The 20,665-nt window shown below is 40.9% G+C and overlaps 1 protein-coding gene across 29 annotated transcripts in view; it reads right to left on the reverse strand.

The window, feature by feature from the left end:
• Positions 1-20,665, reverse strand: part of Kcnma1 (potassium calcium-activated channel subfamily M alpha 1) — a 736,611-nt gene that overhangs the window by 96,029 nt on the left and 619,917 nt on the right. For 4 of the 29 annotated variants that reach the window (XM_063238716.1, XM_023566753.2, XM_063238730.1 and 1 more), the window contains one exon: positions 4,111-4,197. The exons of the other annotated variants lie outside the window; for them this stretch is intronic. In XM_063238716.1, the coding sequence (XP_063094786.1) occupies positions 4,111-4,197 (87 nt within the window). The remainder of the gene's footprint in view (positions 1-4,110; positions 4,198-20,665) is intronic. 29 annotated transcript variants of the gene reach the window in all.

The following is a 20,665-nucleotide window of genomic DNA, read 5'->3' on the forward strand; positions in this document are numbered from 1 at the left end:
CAAAAATACATATGTATGAACAGTCAATCATTATTTTTAGAGGTCATTTTGGTTACTTTGGCAGGAAATCAAATGAGTTTTCTTGTAACCAAAATCAGAAATAAAGTTGTATTTGACATAGCGGCATGATTGCCAGCCTGCTGCTTCTCCAGATGAACCATCTTAACTGGTTCCCAGTCTCGGCATGCCACAGCGACTTTGGAGAGAGACAAGGATTCGAGACCTTGAGGGCCAATGTTGCAATCAGTCAAGACTGTGAACCTTGGCACACGCTGGCTCAAGAATCCTCACTCCAATTCTGCTCTCTGTCCCCCATCTGCCAAGAGGGAGGCCAAAAGGGGTCCTTGCTTAAGACAGGAGACCCAGTGCTGGTGAGGTTGGAGAGCGAGCTGGAGAGGGACACTGAGATGAAGGAGAAGGCCATTGAGTTGTACCTCTGATGATGCAGTGCATGGCAGGGATGAGGGCGGAGAGGAAACCAAAGGCTGTTTGCCAAATGTCTAAACCACACAGATCGCTAAGCAATGTGAAGCTTTACTCACAAACAACACAGCACACTCTACTGCTCTTGCCCAAAGACACCCACTAATAAGCTTTGTAGATGTATTAGCCTGTATCATGCTTCTTTTTAAGAGAGCTGCTTGATAATTAGCGGATGCGTACCCAGCCTGTCACCCAAGGGCATCAGCAGCAAAATTCTAGTCCTGCTGTCCCCGCCCCCACCATCCAGGCTAAAGCTGTGATGTTAAGAAGGAAAAATACGATCCTGGGATTCTTACAGTTGACTGCAACACAGACTAGGAGGAAGCACCCCTGAAACTCAGAATGCACGGAGGTCACCATAAAGTTAAGAAAAGAAATATTAGCAGTGATGATGTCAAAAGAAGCTTGAGATATGTTCACAGTGTATGAGTCAGAGGTGGAGGAGAAACTGCCATCTCAGCTACTTGGCATTGACCAGGAAGACTCCTATATGGGCATGAATTCTATAGTGTTCTCTGAAAATCCTCAATAAGTTTAGTAGGTTATGATACATGGTTCATAGTGCACTAAAGAGATTCTAATAGTCCAACCAGCCTCCAAACTTGCTCCTGAGGGTCACACTTTTCATATTTCCCTACTGTACTGTCAGTCTAGGGTTGCCTAATTCTGGCTGACAAAAGGAAAGGGAACAAGAGTGTCGTGTGAGGTGACAGCAGTTAAAGAAATGCACCTGCAGATGCCCACAGCGGCTCACCCCAGCCCCTGCTCCCTCCTGCTCCCACCCCCGGGCCCCACTCAGGCTGTGTCTGTATCAGTCACTTAGTGCTTCAGGCAGGGACTGTGTGGCTGGAAGGATATCGCATCTTATCAGAAATGAGTATCCACAGCAAATCACACAGAGACTAAACAGCACTTACAAGATTAAAGGAAATAAATACAAGCCACATAAATGGTACTGAAAAAAATCACTTAGAGTTGATATGCATCTCTCGGCAAGCAAACAGGCACTCTGAGCTTGACCTGAATTCATCTTCCTTTCACAGGACAGGAGACTGGGTGTCCAGGGCAACAATGGCATGGAAATGTGTGCGCGCATGTGTGTCTGTGTGTGTATGTGTGTCACGATCCATATACATCTATATTTTCCATTTTAGAATGAAGTAGGGACGTGTGAACTGAGTCTATTGCTAATACAGGGTCACTGTCCATGTGGCCTGTTTGCAGTAGTTGTATTAGAAAAACTTAGGTTAGCTGTGCAGTATGCTAGGCTAATCATGGGTGTGTGTGTGTGTGTGTGTGTGTGTGTGTGTGTGCACATGTGTGGGTATACTAAGGGTAAAAGTTCAGTTCTTTTCTTTTACACAAGCCCGCTGAAGTTTATAATGCAACAGTCAAAAAGTTCTTTCATCCAACCTAGATGGCCATGGTTGGCTTTATTCAATGCCACTGGATGACAGCAGGTCTAATTACAGAATGGCTCTGTACTAGTTAGAAGATCCAGACAGAAGTCACCTTCGCTGGCACTGCTGTTAGATTCTTTTGCTTCCTCATTTTCCTGGGCCTATAATAGATAATCCACTATAGGAATGCCCATTATCCTTACACCTCTTTGCTGGCTGTTTACTTATGTGAGACTTCAGATGGGAGAACTAACAATTTAATACCTGGTAGCCAGACCCAGGACACACCTCGTTTAGAGAGTACAGTCATATCTCCTTTACAAGGAAACTATTTATTTTCATTGCAATTCAGAGAGACCATCCATCCATCATAATCATACTTCATTTAAACAGAGATTTGTTCTCTCAAAACTGTGTTCAAAGCTTTTCTCCTGCACTCAGGTCTTAGAAATCTGTTCCCTGAAGAGATGGGACAAAAATGTCTTAAGCTTAAATATATGAACGTTACATAATGGAGCCCATTATATATGACTTAGGTCTCACAAAAAAAGCAGGAATAACTTCTTTTTCATAAGTAGGATATAAAACATATTTAATTACTGTCTGTTATATGGGTTCTATCAATTTCTGCACATTTAAAAAATGCAGATCTAGGGTAACTTCTAGTAAAACTATAAAATCTAATTTTCATTTCATAGCTTCTGTGACTACATGTGAGGAATAAAAACAGAATTAAAAGGGAGACTTAAATTTACTTACTTTCATGTAACACAAATGTGTTCAAGTAAGCGGCCACTCCTTCAGGACAATATACATTTACGGGCTCATATTTAGCCTACTTTTTGGTAACTGCAATGCACCTCTATCTCCAGCATTTTCACTTACTTGCCTGTGCGCAGAGGGAGCTACATGAAGACATGCTTCTTTAAAGAACCCTGACTTCCCAGCTTCCTTAAAACACAAACAAGTTCAGGAATCTAATGTGGAATTTTTATAGGAGCTGAACTCCATCCAGTCTCCAAGTACTCATAAAATTCAAGGGCTTGTTTTTGCACATCCCTAAGTATAACACTTAATGTTCTGTTGTAACTTCCCAGTGCTCCCTTGTCTAATAGGCACTGAATCTAACAGTTTTACAGTTTGGGAAGACTCGTGCTAGCAAAATGTCAGGCAAGTCTAATGAGGCTTCAGATCCCTTGGTTTGCGCTGGAGTTTAATTTAAAGTTACAATGATGTTTTAACATGTTTGCTTATACTTGACTAAAGAGGATTCATTATTTCAATGACATAACCTCCAGACAATGTTCCAGGAATTGATTTAAGATGTGGTGGTAATTCCAACAGCCTTAATGCAGAGCTGAACATCTGTAACAACATTTCAGTTGACTTTTCATCAACGTTCTGTTTTCAAGCAAGAGCAAAGCAACCTCTTCCAGAAGCACTGGCCAGAATTCTGGGTAGCTTCAAAACGATCATATATTTTACCAGATTTAGAAAAGAAAGAAAGAAATTATCTTCCTTTTAGCTGCCTTGTCAGGTTGCAAACATTGTGTCAGGGTTCACCAGTGCCTCTTTGGGTCCTTGAAGTGAAATGGGACAAAGATAGCAACCTTCAACGTCCCCAATAATCCAGTGCTGCATGCAATGGACCCATCATCAGTCAGCTCCTGCCTGCGGCACATTTCCTCTTCCCTGTCTCCCTGGTGAGTTTAAGGGGAATGAAACTCTTTGAGACTTAAAGGTGAGTTTGTTGGCTGGAGTTAAGAAATAGTTCAAAGCAAATAAACTCAGAAAAGTAATAAAAGGCAAACAACCCATAAACATGAGCCAACCAGCTATCTCCATTACGTTATTAATCACCACATCTGGAGAAACCCACATCTGTACACACTTAGCAGGTCATTAGTAATGTCATATTCACACTGGAATCACTCAGAGTAAGACTCATGCAAAGTGGTTTGAACACAAAGGCATCTATCTAGCTAACAGGGCTTCCGACTGAAGTCTGGAGCACGCTGCTAGTTTGCGGGTGGAGTCGTTTTAATGATTATTGTTCTTTATGGCTTTTCTGGTGGGTATTTTGCGGCCCAGCAAGCTAAACGCATGCTGAAATCCACAGTAGTGTGTCTCACTTCTTCAGCTAAGCTCAGCGTGTTAAAGGGGAACACAGAGGGGTGCAGGGCAATTATTACAAATGGGGTCGGGTCGGTTCCCAGTCCTCCTTCACCTGGCTCGGTCACAAGCCGAGAATTGGGAGCTGCATTCTTGAACTCAAATGAGTCTTTGTGATAGCGTGATCTAGCTGCAACCTTGACTGCCAAACAATGAGAAAAGAAAACAGAAATTAAGCCTCAGTGAAATGTTTCGTTATGAAAGTTCCAAACCGATTTTAACACTGAAGAGAATCATAGCTTTGGATTAACATGGAGATTTCTCCCTCACAGCTGAATTGCAGGGGTCCATTTGTTTGTTTTCTTTTACCCTGATGATTTCCCAAAATTATTTTTGCTGTATTATTGTTATTGATGTCTACAGGGATAATATCGAAAAATTTAAAGCACTATCTCCTTTGTGGAATAATTTTTTAAAATATCAGAATTCCCTTCACCCCAGCAACATACACAGATGATAAAATCCAGTTTAGCAGCAGGATCAGACTCATCATCTCCTGCAAATTGTTAAAAAGAATCCTACCAAACAAGCATTGTATTCCAAGCCATCATCCCTCAGTGTTACACTGTTGCTTTATCTCAGACTGCTGGCTTGGTCCTCTGCTTTGGTTGCAATAATAACTAACTTGTATTCAATGCATGGGTTTGGCCCTCCTATGAACAGGGATTGTGGGGCCAGCATTATGGCCAAGTGGTAGAGCACTTGCCTAGCACACATGAGGCCCTGAGTTGGAATCCCAGCACTGCAAAGTAAAGGAGAAAAAGGGAAAGGAGGAGGGGAAGAAAGAAAAGGAGGACAAAAAAGAAGAGTGGAGAAGGATGAAGAGACAGAGTGATGTGCAGTTATCTTTGTGTCCTCAGTGAAAAGCCGGTGTGTATTTTCAAGCTGCATGCTGTTTGCTTATAATTAAGGATAAAGATTGAGGCAACAATTGCTCAGATAGAGACCTAACAAGTACATTTCCTATTTTCTGTGGGTTGGTCAAAATTTCCCCCAAGAAAATGGCAGAAAAGTCACAGTAACATAATCACAGTAACATAATTTTTGCAACAAGCAATTCACCATGGACAAAGCTCCCAGATTGACTGATCTCTCTTTGACATGACTGCTAACTTGCACCAGGAAGCCTGGGCCAGTTAACATTCAAGGTCTTATGGCGGAGCCATAGAGGGCAACCCTTGCCTTGGAACATAGACAGACAAGCATCTTCTTCACAGACAGATGGATAGTTCCTGTCCTGTAATTACAGACTAACAGACACCTGGCTGGTTGTCATACAGATGGGACTGGTAAGCGGGTGTGGATGTTTTCTTAAATCATGATGGGTAAAGAACAACAGATACTGGTAAGTAAGCCATCCTGGGAGGTGGGTACCAGAATCATTGTGGAAGAGCACCCGACTGCTGTTTCAGATTGAATTTCCTATTAGACAACACGTGCCTATCAGTGAGGTCAAGCAGCTGAGCATGGATAGGGTGAGGGTAGTCAGAGCCACCTTCTAGGCAGACAGCAGTCAGCAGCTCCCTACCAGAGAACAGGGGACTTTTACACCTAGAAAAAGAGCTCTGGTCTGACAGTCTTGGCACACACCATGTCACCAAGAAGTCTGGAGGCATTTTTTTTTAACGATTTTGGCAAACAGAAATGCATAGATAATGAAAAGATAAAGCACACAGCCCTAAAAAGCCACCCCTAATATCACAACATCTCAAACCTATAAAACTCTCTAAAATTGAAGAATCATATTTTCATACATATTATTTGGCAGCATAATTTTATAACCTGTAGCTGAAAATAGCAAAATACTTTTATTAGAAAAAGTCAGAGTAGCAGGGCGTGGTGGCTCACACCTGTAATCCTAGCACTTGGGAGGCTGAAGTGGGAGGATCCGTGGGAGTTCAAGACCAGCCTGGGCTACAAAGTGAGTTCAAGACCAGCCTGAACTGCGTAGGGAGATTCCGTCTCAAAAAAAGACAAAAAAAAAAAAAAAAAAGAAAGAAAGAAAGAAAAAAGAAAAAGTCAGAGTGTGTGGGTTAAGAAAACAATGTCATTAAATGAAACAAAAAATGTGAAAAGATTTTTAAGTGGCCATCCTAAGCTAACAGCACCCAGGAAACACCAGTCCCACGGTGGGTTGGCAGCACAGCCAAGGGGAGCTTGTTGGTGCTATTTCATTTCTGGCTTTTGTGGAGCTAATAGAAGAATGGGGAGGGAGACTTTAAGGAACAATAGGTTATGAAGAAGTTAATCACAGGGTATATTTCTAGCTCTATTCACTGCCTAGGAAACCTGAATTGTGAAAGTTTGAGTCCATCAACACACAGTAATAAAAGAATTCAGCTCCTACATGGGAGAGAGAAAAAAATACTATATATAAATACCTATATACACAATCCACATGACCTGTAATGCAAAGTTCCCTGCATAAAGACTGCAAGCTAAGAGATTCTCTAGAATCAAATTGGTTAGATTAGGTGTACCTAGGATACCCACACATCTGCCTCCCGTTTCAAACTACAAACTTTATGTGGCATATGTATCCCTGTAGGGGTGCAACATTTGAACAACATCCGCTGGTTCTATAATCCCATCTCACATAGCTTTGCTAAAAAACTCAACCTGCTATAATCACTTGCCCGATGCTTGGTCCTGCTCAGTATTTGGTAGAAAATTTATTTAGGAGATCTGGATCCTTTGGCTTTTTTTTTTTTTTGTTTCCTTCCTTCCTTCCTTCCTTCTTCCTTCCTTCCTTCCTTCTTTCCTTCCTTCCTTCCTTCTTTCCTTCCTTCCTTCCATTCCTTCAGTCCCTCCCTTCCTCCCTGACTCCTTCCCACACATGGCACTGGCAAGGGGGGTGTGATTGTTTGCTTAAGCCATGATGGAAAAACAACAACAGGAAATTCCTTACTTCCATCTTTTTCTTTCTTTTCTTTTCTTTTTTTAAAGAAAACAATAGTCTCTATTGCCTCAAAGAAAAGTCTTGAGCAAAGATCACCAAATATTAGCTTGTTTCATTAGAAATGAAACACAGAGATGAACAGTATAATTCTAAGAGGAAACACATAACAGCCATGAGAAACAGAAGAAGATCCCTGATTATTACAATGGAGCTTGGAGACTGGGAAAGCAGTATGAGACAGAATTTTCATTGAGCTTTAATCAAATGGGGATGGGGGGTACAGAGCATTCAGTTAAAAATACCGCCTTCCTAACTGTATTTTTTTCTCTCTTACCACCTAAAGGCTCTGGAAGGAGACGGTAGAGCTGATTCCCGCTCTAGCCCCAGCACATGCGGTACATGTTTGTAGGGGATGACACTGAAGACAGGGCTGACACTTGCCACACGACTGGCACCAAGAGCTGTGTTCTTGCCTTTCAGGGGTCAGCAAACTGTAGCCCACCACATGCTTTGTGAAACCCATGAGCTACATTTTTAAATGGTGGTGGGGGGTGGGGGTCTAAAGATAATATTTCCAAACACAATAAAATGACATGAAATCCAAATTTCAGTGGTTATAAATAAAATTTCACATGGCCATAGTCAGCCATTTGCTTCTCTATTGTGCATACTGAAGTCCCTTTATAGTAGAGGTGAGTATTTTCAATAGAGGACACATGGCCTGCAAAGCTTAAGGTACCAACTAGGTGACCCTGGACAGAGAAAATAAATATGCTCATCATTGCAGAAATTTGATTTTTTTTTTTACATTTTCCCAGTTTTCTAAAAGGAAAATGCTCTTTCCAACCTCTAAAGACAGTCAAACCATAAGAGAAATACACATGGAATCTACTAGAAATGCACAGATCTGGGGATGTGAGGACCGACGGGTCATTTAATGACATTAACATCACTACCACGTAGCCTGTGACTAACCCTGCCCGTCACAGGATTTGACTCGGGAGAGTTTCCAACTTAAGCTAAGTTGCATGCATCCACCCAGCACTTGGAGAATCAAGGCAAACCACATCCACTGTGAGCAATTCCTCGAAGCTGTCAGTGTGTCTGCCGGTCCACCCTGCGAGAGCCCCATACAAGACAACAGATTAACCATTAGAGTAGATATGTTGAAAATATACAGCTTCAACCTTTCCCCGGCTAGCTCAGAGCGATATAGAGATGATTATTTCAACCGTCAGCTGCCGCATAGATTTAAACCCCTGCACAATAACTCCTGGATTCATCTGCCCCTTGTCAAACTCGCACAGCTTCAGTTGGAGGATACGTGGTGTGGCAGTTTCACTGTGAATCCAGAATGATCCAGACGGCTGCTGTCTCTTTGTTAACAGGAAGCCAAACTGATGAGTTTGTAATGCATTTCTTATCAAAGGTAGTCTCAGAAAGGAAAATGTGACCCATCAGTTTGGCTACAATTTTATATATGCCAGATTATGGGCTTAATCAGAACATCTCTGTTATTTTCTTGGAGAAATAGACAATTCCCCCTCCGTCCCATTAAAATCATTTTATGCCAATGAGTTATGTATTTATGAATTTATAATTATCCTTGATTTCACCTCCTGCAGTATATTTAATAAAATCATCAGCTGGAGCCTACAGAGCAATACCACTTAATAGATACAAGCATGCTAATATATTTTTAAGTTAATGATGATCTTTCTGAGCTATGTCTAAAATGATCATTGTGAATAAAAGGACTATAAGTTTCAAACCATGCTTTTAGGAAAGACAAAATGGACAGTAATAGAATTTATGAAGCCTGGAAAGGAACTTTTTTCTAATATGGCTTATTGTCAAATAGATTTGAAATTATTACAGGTTAAATCAAGTATCCCTGATATTATCAAGAGAAAATGCCTGTAAGATGCCCAACAGTTCCTGGACATTGAAAAGTCTCCTATCAATGGCTACTACCCTTTCTGTTTGCATCGCTACTGAATTCAGGGCTTACCTACTAGCATTCAAATCACTGTTGCTTGTGTCTTCAGTTAAAATTATGACATTTTGTTCATGGAATTTTTTTCCATTTCGATATCTTAAAGACACTGCATGACATTCACATTTATCTTGGTTCCTGAGATTTTGGGTAACCTATTAAAAATGGGTGCCCAAGAAAAATATCTCATCCTAGTTCTGGCCCAGACCTGTCCGTTTCTTGAGGGCATTTGGGGTGGTAGTTCCACCACCCTACAGAATTGGACAGCGCTGATATACAACACGAGTTATGTTTTTGGATCACTTCACGCTGTTTGCCTGAGATTGTTAAGGAAGGCCCTTGCCACAAATGCTTCCTGCTGGATTTGCAAATTGTCAGACATCCCAAGGAGTGGAGAAAAGATCATGCTGCCTCAGGAATCTGAGATTTGCCACCTGCCCAGGGTGAGAAACAGAAAAGAGAGATGGGGTCAGGCCTTTTATGGACTTTACTTCAACCCCTCATCAAATTCTCCTGATTAACACAATACTAGTTTACATTTGCACTCCAGGGCAAGAGCTTTTATTTGCTTATATGTTTTGACTCAGATCTTACCTTCTTTCTGTTTTTTTCCCTCCCCTTAAACAGCCTCAAATAAACACGACTAGCAAAGACATCAATCATATTTTCATTGCCATTTTCACTTTGCTATTTACATTTTAAAAAATTAATACTTGCCCCAGTGATTCTGCTGTGTGAAGACTAGCCTGGAATTTAATTGTGTACATCTGAAATTGTTGGCTAAACCGCAAGATGTGATACAGATAAGGACCATTATTATTAACACCATAATTATTACAGGTTCATCCATAAATACCATATCTGCCATGGAGCTGGGTGTGTCAAGAGGCCCCTAGAATTCTAATAGGTATTCCAGATGGTTGCACTGATACTTTCTGTGAAACTCAGATAAAGGTAAAATGCATGGATTTTTAGTTCAACCTAGGTGCCCGATGAAGAAATATTGTACATTTTAAACCTTGGGAGCCTGAGGACCAACCTGTGTTGTGATTTTACTCTAAATATGGCATTTAGTACGTTAAGGATGTAGTCACCTTTTAAGGATGTCCTGACCTAAAAAGTTATCATCTATCTATTTCTACTACAATTTATCATCAAACCCAATATGTCTAATATTTTAAAAAGCTACCACATGGTGGGTCCTTTCCTGGTCAGCATAGTTAGAGTACAAGGTGTAAATGCAGTACCTGGGGTAGGAAAGGGTTGCGGGCCACTGTGGCCTCACCTTCTTTGGAATCAAGGCTACACTAAGATAATACGCATTCCCAGAATTGGGCTTAAATTTGCTGATTGTAATTCAGCCTTCCGGAATTGTGCCTGTAAGAACAACAAAGGATAGGCACTTCTGGCCATCAGGCCATCGGGCCACCTGACCCTTTGAAGAATTCTGGTCTTAAACAAGTTAGTCAACATCTCCATGTTGAAAGATCTACTGTTTTTCCCATTGGACAGTGAAACACCAAGTTTCAGAAATGCTGTGGGATGCAGTGTGACACAGGTTGACAATGTAAGAGCCAAACACTGTCACTAGCATGCTCTGCTCAGCCCTGCTGGTCCACAGGGTTTTACATTTGAAACAATACTTACATCTAAAGATTGCCTATAAAAATATGAGTTTCTAACTTCTGTTTACAAGTTTGCAGAATATTGAGCTCCTCTTCCAAGAAGGTATCTGTCTTACAAGCAGGGTCTTACAAGATGGTGGAGAACCCCACTGCTACTTTTGCACATGGCAGGAACCTTTGTTCCCATTTCTTTCCCTGGTTCTGATAACACACGAACCATGCCAGCAATAAAGATTTTTAAGGCATAGAACATCTCTCACAAATGTCAGCTCAAGATGAGTGGGAAAAAGAGTTAAGCACAAAGGGCTTGAAGCCAGTGCTGGGTTCAAACCTAATTTGGCAAATTATTTAAATTTCGCTTTCTTGCTTTTATACAATGGGAATAATTGGATTGCCCAACTCAGAGCTGTTACAGTAGACTGGAATCACAGGTGTTTACAAGAGTCTCCGATGAGCCCTTACTAAATGTTATTCATCATAATCCTCCGGCTTGGAGAAATGCAGGAGCTTGGAGCTATGGGTTCTCTCTTCACAATTCCAGTGTACCATCTTTCAATGAGATTCTGTCTACATGGGTTCCCTCTCTCTCCCCTTCCCAAGCAACTGATATGGTATCCAAGAGTTAGAACAAGGTGGATACCCCACTTCCACCCTTACAAAGCAATCGGCTATCACCTTGGTCCTGTGTTTCATATGGCCCCAGTGAACCAGTCAGGTCAAATAATTAAGTTTGCCAAGTGTCATAAAATCCAGCAAAGCCAGAAAACACTTAAATGGGCCTTGACTAGAGAAGGCTGGGGCCATTCATGGCAGTAACAAATCAAAGTCAGATGGAAACATGGAGAAACCCTGCTGTTGCCTCTAAATTAGGGGAAATGCATGCTGTCTTGCTCACTGTAAGAGGCTCTTTCTCTTGAGTTTCTGGAAAGAGGCCATGGGGGTGAGACCTGGTGGAAGGCACAAGGGAAAGCTGGGCAGGGAAGTGGTGACCGCCTTACCAGCCCTTTACACTGTGGCTTCCTTTCACCGACCTACTATCTAGTCCTTCAGGAAACAGGCTAAGGCTGCCTCCTCCAAGAAGGGACTTTAAGACTTTAAGAATTCCTTGGCATTTCTCATCTCTTGTCCTGACACTTCCATAGATTTTGCACTATTAACCTGTTTTCCACGCCAGTGTGTCCTGCTCCTCCAGCCAGGCTCTAAGTTCCCCCACTGTAGTACCCATTTCTGAATCTCTCATGAATTGACCCTCTAGTAAAGTTCCTAGGAAATCGCTCCTTGTAGCCAGGGAGGTAGTGTTACAGAGAGGCGAGAAACAATACAGTGCTCAGGAGCCCCGAGCTGGGCCTGGCCTGTATCAACTGCATGGCACTGGCAGGACACACTCCTGCCTGGGGATTGATATTAATTAAGTACAAGGCCTTTCCTGCTCTGATTTGTGATGACGCTGGGTTGAATCCGGTCTGCTGATCCTTGGCAGATATCACAGGAACCATCCATGGGCTAGGGTCTCCTAACTTTCTAGCTACAAGCAATTACCCAGAATTTCCTACCACACTCAATCCAAAGAGCTATGGAATAGAAAAGCAGGGTTCCAGGGCCAAGGAACCTGTGGTTTACCTCACTGCTTCTAAACTCCAGCTTTCATTAAAATGGGCTAGAAAACTTTATAGAAGATCATCCCAGACCCACCCAACGTCAAAGGGCAGTTCTTTTTCTTTCCCTTCCCAATTTTTTAAAGAATACACAATCAAAGAGAGCTACAAGTCTAGCTGGAGAAACAAGACTGCCATATTAAAAAAATTATGTAACAATAGTCCTTAAGTTATACAAAAACAACAGTACCCGAGACGATGAATGATAACTTGCAATGAGAGCTGAATGAATGCATGACACCAAATACTAGGGAAAGGTGTTCAGAAGAAAAAAGGAAGCTTAGACAGGCATAGGATGGGCTGAGATGTTAGCATGACAGCCCTGAGCTGAGCACAGGGTCTGGAGCTTTGACGCCAGGCAACTCACATGAACAAACTGGCAGACACACTAAGGAAAGGCGGTAAAGTGTGGGAGCAGTGTGCTAGCCCGAGGGAGAGCTTGGACACAGGCATTCCTGCCAGAAAACACTCAACAGGGAACTTAAGAAAACCAGTTTGGCTAGAGCAGGAATAGGCATCCAGCAACACAGCTGGGTGCAGGGCAGATAGATAAGGAGAAGATGATGGAAGACTTTACATGCCGAATGACAGGATTTGGACAATGTCTGGTGACAATTGATAGCCTCTGGAAATTATGTTTACTTTGTTCTAAATACTAAGATTCAGTGATGATCATAGATGGGGTTCGCATCTTGGAAAAGTCTATCAAAAACTGTTTCACTTGGCCCACTTCCCTTTTGGTTGCTTAAAAGTCACAAAAGTCCAAGACAAGACACATACATAAGTGCACAGAATGAAAATGAGGAAGCCCCTTGCAATGATCCAACTCTACTGGAGTCTCGTTTGTAACCTGGGGAGTGGATTTAACAGTACAATAAAGTTACTTCATGCTTTGGAAGAGTCCTGAGAAATTCAGGAGGTTGATTTCTTAACAGAATGGCCCTGTCCACCTAACCCTGACTCCAAGATGGTTATTTTCTATCTTCACCAAAAGTCAGTTTCATGCCCTATGTCAGTGGTGGCGAACCAACGGCATGTGTGACACAGCTGGCTGTTTGTTATCACTGACAGCTCTGAAAGGTTTGTCTCTGTGGAAAACTGGAGGAAAGAGCTTGACTCTTACATGAAAACTCGTTGTAATCTATATTCTAAAAAACACTTTCAACAAAGCCACTATTGGAAAGTGGACTCACTGAGTGGAAAATGTTTCCCCAATTCTCTGCTGTTTGGTTTCATCTGATCAATAACTCTTTAGGATATTCTATGTCAAACCAGATAAGCAAATAAAATATACGTTATTTCATCTAGAACTTTGACCAGATCCCCATTCCCATATACCTGAGAAAAGTTTTAAAAGCTCAAAACAAAGAAACCTTTATTGGATTCCCAAAGTTAATGTTTTTAAAATGATTAAATTTCAAAAGGTATGAAGTATATGGACTCAAAATTCTTTATGATCTAATAGGAAAAATTGAATAATAAAGAAAAGAAACAGATGAGTCCTCCTGTGATATATTTTAATTCTCACATTGCCTGACCCCAGTAATTCACTGCTTCCTGTATAGGTCATCATTTATTCCCAAACATCCTACCCAAAAGAAATACTGTAGTTTTTAAAAGTTAGTAAAAGGGTGTGGCTGCATGGTTTTTTTTTTTTAGTTGAAAATAGTCCTATAAATAAAGAATCAAAACATTGTTGCCTGCATCTCTGTATTTTTGGTTGACTGACAATGCCCAAATTGATCAGTTTTTCTGTAAACAATCTTATTAAAAAACAAAACACAAACACTCTTATGTAGTTCGTCAGAATTTTAGTTTTGGCTGAGAGAGAAAAGCAACATCTCTGGCGAACTTATAAGTCTATAATAACAAGAGCACATCATGTGAAAATTATTTTCATATAGGACATTCATCCAGCACACCAGTCACCTTTATAAAAATGTCCCCCATGATCCTGGTGTGGATGATGCCTGGGGAATTAATTTGTATAAATAAATAGATAAAAATGGGGCTTGTCACGTAGCGATAATCAGACAGTAGGAGTAGGCCAGTCTTCATGGAGAGATCTGGCTTTATGTGTTAGTCACATTTATTGAACTGGGACTTTTTCCAAGTGAACGTTGTATCAAGCAAATTGGATTTAAAAAGAAAGATTGAGAATTGAGAGGTGTTGTCTTACTGGAAGTATATCACTTTTCAAACAACAACTTTGGCTTTTAGAGAATAAAGGAGATAAACACTGGAAAGAGAAAAAACAGAAAGAGGGGAAGAGCCAGCACCTCGTTTCCGGCCAATGACTTTTCATTTATAGGGAAGCAGCACCACCTGGTGGCTGCATCGTGCATCGAGCCCCTCTGCGGTTTGGGGCCAAGGATCTTGCAACCTATGCGTAAATACACAGCCGTATTTCTCATCTGCTGTTATACATAAGAAGTTTATTACCAGTCGGCAGATTTCTAACACACTGGTTGCAATTTAATAATCCTCTATTACCTGAAGGATGGGTTATATAAAAACCTAGAATGTTAATTGTTGACAAATCAATTGTAATATGCAATGCAATGTAAGTCACTCAGGAAATATCCAAATAAATCAAAAGGGGTAACTCCTTTTGTTCTAAAAATGTGTTATTAAACACCACAACTTGATCACTTACATAAAACAATGCTTGTGCATTTCTGTATACTAAGAAATTGGGGGGGGGAGTATTATAATCTTAAGACACAGAAATTTCCCATTTATGATTGAGAGGAAAATATTTTACAAAGAATAGGTTTTTTCTTTAAAAAAAAATATACCTAGACTACGATGTCATTTAGAAAATTTGCTCATATAGCCAAGCCTGAGCTATAAATAACTAAGATTACATCTATAAAATACTACATTTTTAAAATGGCAATAGGGAACTTGTAAAGAATATAAGTCACTGATACAGTGAGCAGAGTCACACTGCCTGTCATTTTTCAGGAAAAGATCACACAAATGCGATAGCAAGGGAACACAATAAAAAAAGAAAAAGAACCAGGAATGTGATAGTGTCTCTGATTGTATCTGCAAAGGAAACTGTGAAATAAATTAACACGCAAGTGCCCACAAAAGGCATATTGTAGCTTCATTGGGAATGATTTGGATGCGACAGAGAAGGTAGGTGGTTTTGTAAGGACGGAAATAAAATGTAGGCTGTGAAATCTGCTGGTGATAACTAACGACCCTGCTACTTAGAAATCTGATTTGATCTCTAACAGAAACAAAAAATCAGAATAAAAAATACTCTAAAGGATAGATGAATGCAGTGAGGATCGTATTTCTTACTTGGAACAAATACACCCCAGAAAGGATCAAAGGGCTCCAGGAAATGAAAAATGACAGTTCCAATGTTGCCCTGGTTTAAGCTCAAGGAAAACTACCACGCCGATAAAATCTAGGGGCTTAGGAGGTGGGTGGAGTCATTCTTGAGTTGTTGTGGAAGGGGATAAGAACCATGACCCACTCACCGGATGGGAAGCCCACTTTAATTTCAAAAGATTATTGAGATTTAATCTCTAGCAAAAAAATCCCTCTACATTGTTTCTCCATTTCTCTGAGTGGGGTAGGCACACACATAAAGAGAGTTCAGTGTCAGGACGCTGCCTCTGAGCCCAGAGTGTCTCCAGTTAGGTACACAGAGAACTTGACTGGAAAGTCAGAACCTAAGCAAATTTCTCTCCTTTCACGCCTCCGCCAGCTCCTGTGTGCTGTGGAAAGCCAGGAGGCCAGAATCAGTTTTGGGAAGATGCAAAGGACATGGGTTCATGACTGTCAAAATTTAAGCTGAAGGTTCCCTCTGTTTAGTCCGAATGTTGGGCCTGCAAGGTTAGTGCTTAGGCGGCTGGCTGGTGTGGAAGTGATCAGAAGTGTACTCCTGGCCTTCGGTACGGCTGAAATAAGAACCCATGAAGAATCACAGGTGAATGAAAAGTGTTTGGTGGTTAGAAATGCATGTCGTGGATCCCAAGAGCACAAGGAAGTCACTCAAGGAGTAAGAAGATCGCATCCTTCATCTCTATTCACAGAAACTCAAAAATACCCAGTGATCCACAGAAGGGGATACAGTGGCATCACCGGACCCACTACAAAGTTAATACCCAATGCCCTTCCTGTGCTTATCGGTAGGATCAGTGGCAGATGTGGGTAACCTTCAGAAAAAACAGTGATTAATTCTAGATCCGTCTATTCAAACTAGCCCAGCAGTTTGCGGAATTGGTTGTTCAGAAACAAGTACTTTGTTCAATACAGTGTAGAGGAACAAGAAAGATCTTTAGCCTCGAGACTCTCTTTTCTCTTGAGACATAGGGGAGATAAAGAAGGAAAACATTCCCAATAGAGTTTACATGTCTTTTGGCAGCTGTCTGCAGATTCCTGACTTTGACCTTTGCTACTATATGCAATATGCAGAAAACTCAAACACCAATGAGACTGACTGTTTGTTGTTGTTCTTTAAAGTTTCAAAAGCTCATCAGGAAAACTGCTCTACAGGGAGTGTGTGTGCAGTGTTACTGGCTTACAGGAGACAGAAATATTAATCTCAACTTGGGATTTGGGGACAGCCAACCAAAGTGCCTTCAAAGAGATCGCAATATTAGAGCATACCTTCCAAGCAAAGATGGGCAATCTTTTTTCCTGAAAGGTTAAATAGTAAATATTTTGGTTTGGCAACCCATATACACTCTCTGTTGCAACTCATCACGGGCATGCACCTTGAAAAGAAGTAAGAATAACATGCAAAGGAACGGGTATGACTGTGTTACAGTAAAACTTCACTTATTAAAACAGGCAGGTTAGTAGGTGGGTCATACTTTGCAGATGCTGTGGGCAAGCTTCGGTCAGCTCAAAGAGGCAAGAGAAAGAATCAGGTGCAGGAAAACAGTATAGAAATGTGTTAAGTAGCAAAAACAAAGGATTTAGATGAACACTACTTGTATGATGAAGGTAACTACAAAAACTAACTAGGGCTGAACCGTGAAGGGCTTTGAATGCCACATTAATAACAGAACCCTCCAGGTTGTCCTATCATTACAAGTATATTAGATATTAGATATTAGATATCCAAGGAACTACCAAAAATTTGTTTTCCTTTTCTTGTTAATGGAACAACAATAAGATTAGATCTGTGCTTTAAAATAATGAATTTTGTAGTGAACCAGTAGCTAAAAAAATTAACTGAAGGGAAATCACAGTAGCAGATTAGGCAGGAAAAACTGAGGCACTGATATTGGCAGAGCCCCTGACTGTGGTAAGAGGGATTTAGACATGCAGTCTGGAAGAGCATTAGCCTTTGGCAGAATGGACTAAAGGATGGGACCCTGGGATTCAGAACTGTAAAAATGTGTACGCATATGCACTTAACCCCTAGATCCACCTTCACGTCGTCTGCCCCAAGAAGGAGGCAGTGGTAAATTACAGATCTGAGTCCAGTCTTTGTCCCCTCCTACGTCTAATCCCACTACTGAGAAAATCAACAAGATGCAGAACCCAGATACCCATAAAGCAACCAAGGAAAAGGGATGGCGTGAACTCTTCACACCAACCAGACTCAGAAATGAGTGAGATCAAGACCATCATCAAGGAAATACATTTTGATGAAATCTGAAAGGAAAGAAACATCTCCCCACCATCTGTTTCCCTCTTGTTTATTCTCCAGCTGGCCCTACATCTTCTAGGAGCATAATGCATTTTCTGAGTCTCTAGATCCAATTCGAAGAAGGACAATCACAAAGGCAAGTTTCAGTAGGACGAGGAATGGAGAGAACCAAGGTCACAGTTTTCTAAAGATCCCAATTTGCAAGACAACTCCAGTTAGCACTGTGACAGCAGGAGTAAAATACAAGATATGATATAGCGGCTTTTCATGTACGACACATGTGCTATCCAAGCTAGGAATCGCCTTCAGCCTGGAGATGGGGTCTCTGCTTTGTGAACCTCTACACTTCCAGGGGTTATATTTCTGGAAACCGGAAGGAAAGACATGAGTAGGAGCTCTCTGGGGGGAAGTCAGTGGTTACCATTGATTATGTAAGGGCTAGGGCCACTTGTAGAGAAGTTACAAGTTAACTGGTTTTTGTTGTCTTTAGTAGCTGATTGGTGTTCTAACTACTGAGAATGTTCAAGTTCCTAGACTCAGATAATCACAGGATCCCGGAAGGGGGCACTTCTTCTGTCCCTTCCTAGGGTGGAGGGCGACACCACAAAAACAAACTAGCTAATAATAAAGAATGAATCTATAAGAATCTTCTGGGATCTCGCGATATCTCCAGATTCTGGCCTAGAAGCTGAGAATTCATAACCAGAATAATTACACTGACGTACTAGAAAATTTCCATATTCAAAGGAGAATTTCATTATTTTTTTCTCACAGAGTTTACTACAGTGTTGGTAAGTAAACTCCGACATTTTGGAAGGACTTCCACAAGCAAGCATTGAAAAGCAGGAGAATTTTTAGTTTCTGTTTCAATGAGAAAAATGAAGAATCTCAGAGTTTAAAGTGACCTTAGAGATACTATCTTTCAATTCTCTTAATTACACACCAATTTTGCACTGCTTTCTGGGTAGTGCAAGATGGAAACCAACACCCCAGGGAGACATTAGCCTCGGCTTGGCATTTTTGTTGGCTTATTTTGGTTGAGACTACGATGGTCTGATCTCAAAATTAAGTAAATTGGCCCAATTTTGATTTTATACTGTTATATTAAGCTGTTCAATTCTCAGCCACTATCCATGGACTTCTCTGTCTGTAATTGATGTGACCTTTTATAAGATTAGTCGGACAAGACTGCATCATTTGGAGAGAAAAAGAATGCATTAGCTATAGTTAAAGCGGTTATTCATTTTTATTCCCACTAATATCATGAGAGGTAGCTGACCTCTGAACAAGCAATCTGCTCATCCACTATGTTATCTTGGTCATTTGTCTCTATTATTTCACATATTAATGAAGAATAATAATAACAAAAATAAATCACAGCATTCAACAAGTGCCAGATAATCTTATAAAAATTTGTAAGACTCTTATAAAAATATATATATAATCATTTTTGTAAATGTATATATATAATCACTCATATATATATATATATATATATATATACTTTTTTCTCATTTAATCCTCACAACTCTGAGATAGGTGCTTTGATTCTCTCTTCTTTACAAATGGGAAAGCTAAGAAACAGAATCTGGACATTACCCAGTGTCCCACAGTAGTAAGATATCGTATCTACTTGTGGATTACCCCAAATAAAGAAGATAAGATACCACAGTGCATGGAGAAATATAGTCTCAATTACGTATAGGACACTATTCTTTAGCAATCGGCATCCAATGATCAACCAGTTACTAAGTTCATCAAGACAGGGCCACCAGACCTTAATTCCAAAGTTCCAGAAGACACACAAATCTCACTCATTGTGTCTTTCTTCCTCTGAGGTGTCACAGAATTTCTGACTTTAATTGCCAATGAGATCACATAGCTTGCTGAGCAGTGAGGAGAGCAGCTTGAAAATCCTCTAACATAGACAGAAAAAAAAAAAAAAGACAACAGGAGGTGTCTGCCTAACAAAATCATATTTTCATCTTAATAGCAGAAATCTGTGAGTGAGAGGGCTTCCAGCAACAAGCTCCTAGCAAATTCCACAGTCACCTCAGTCCCAAGACTCCAGACCCAAGTGATCTGAGTGCCTTTGCTCCTGTCTGCATTCCTAGCATATTTTTTACTCTCATTTTCACCTCCTGTCTCTTCTCTGCAGGCCATTGTACCTTCTTTTCAGGTAACACCTGTTTAGGGCTTTGGCTCTGAAGCATCCCTGCTGGACACATTCTCAGTTGGATGTGTTACAGGCCATGTGTGGAAATGTATTCATGTGCACAAGAGAAATGGCCAGCGCAACCTTGAAAAAATGCAGAGAAAATCAGAGCTATTTGCAGATAGAGGGTCATTGGTACTAGCAAAGAGGACTCTGAGAGCAGTCAAGAAAGCTTGTGGTCTCTCCCTTAGCCTGAAAACAATCAACACAATAATGAGGCTAATTAGTAAACAGATACAGGCGACTCTGCCTTTGGAGACCTCCCAGTATCACCTGGGAGGTGCTGTCAGATTCGATCTGCCTCCCACAAGTCACAGTCAATGGTCTTAATGGTCATGAGGGACCTCAAAATTTCCTTGCACCTGAACGGGCTACTGCAGGGAGCCGCAGACGGATACACCTCTCTGTAACAGATGTTCTCCTTCATATTGGCTCTACCTGATGCAGTATTTTTAACTAAACACCATAACTCACAGGAAAATGACCGGGTTCACTGAAATTAATAAAACTAGATGCAAATGTCATTAAGCTCTTGATTGCTAGGTCAAATGCTCTGCATGTGTCATAGAATTCCTGCCTCTTCTGATCAGAAAGCTTGTC

The sequence above is a fragment of the Cavia porcellus genome, unplaced genomic scaffold, assembly GCF_034190915.1.
Source record: "Cavia porcellus strain 051 isolate PalLab524CR breed Dunkin Hartley unplaced genomic scaffold, mCavPor4.1 scaffold_28, whole genome shotgun sequence".
Lineage (NCBI taxonomy): Eukaryota > Metazoa > Chordata > Mammalia > Rodentia > Caviidae > Cavia > Cavia porcellus.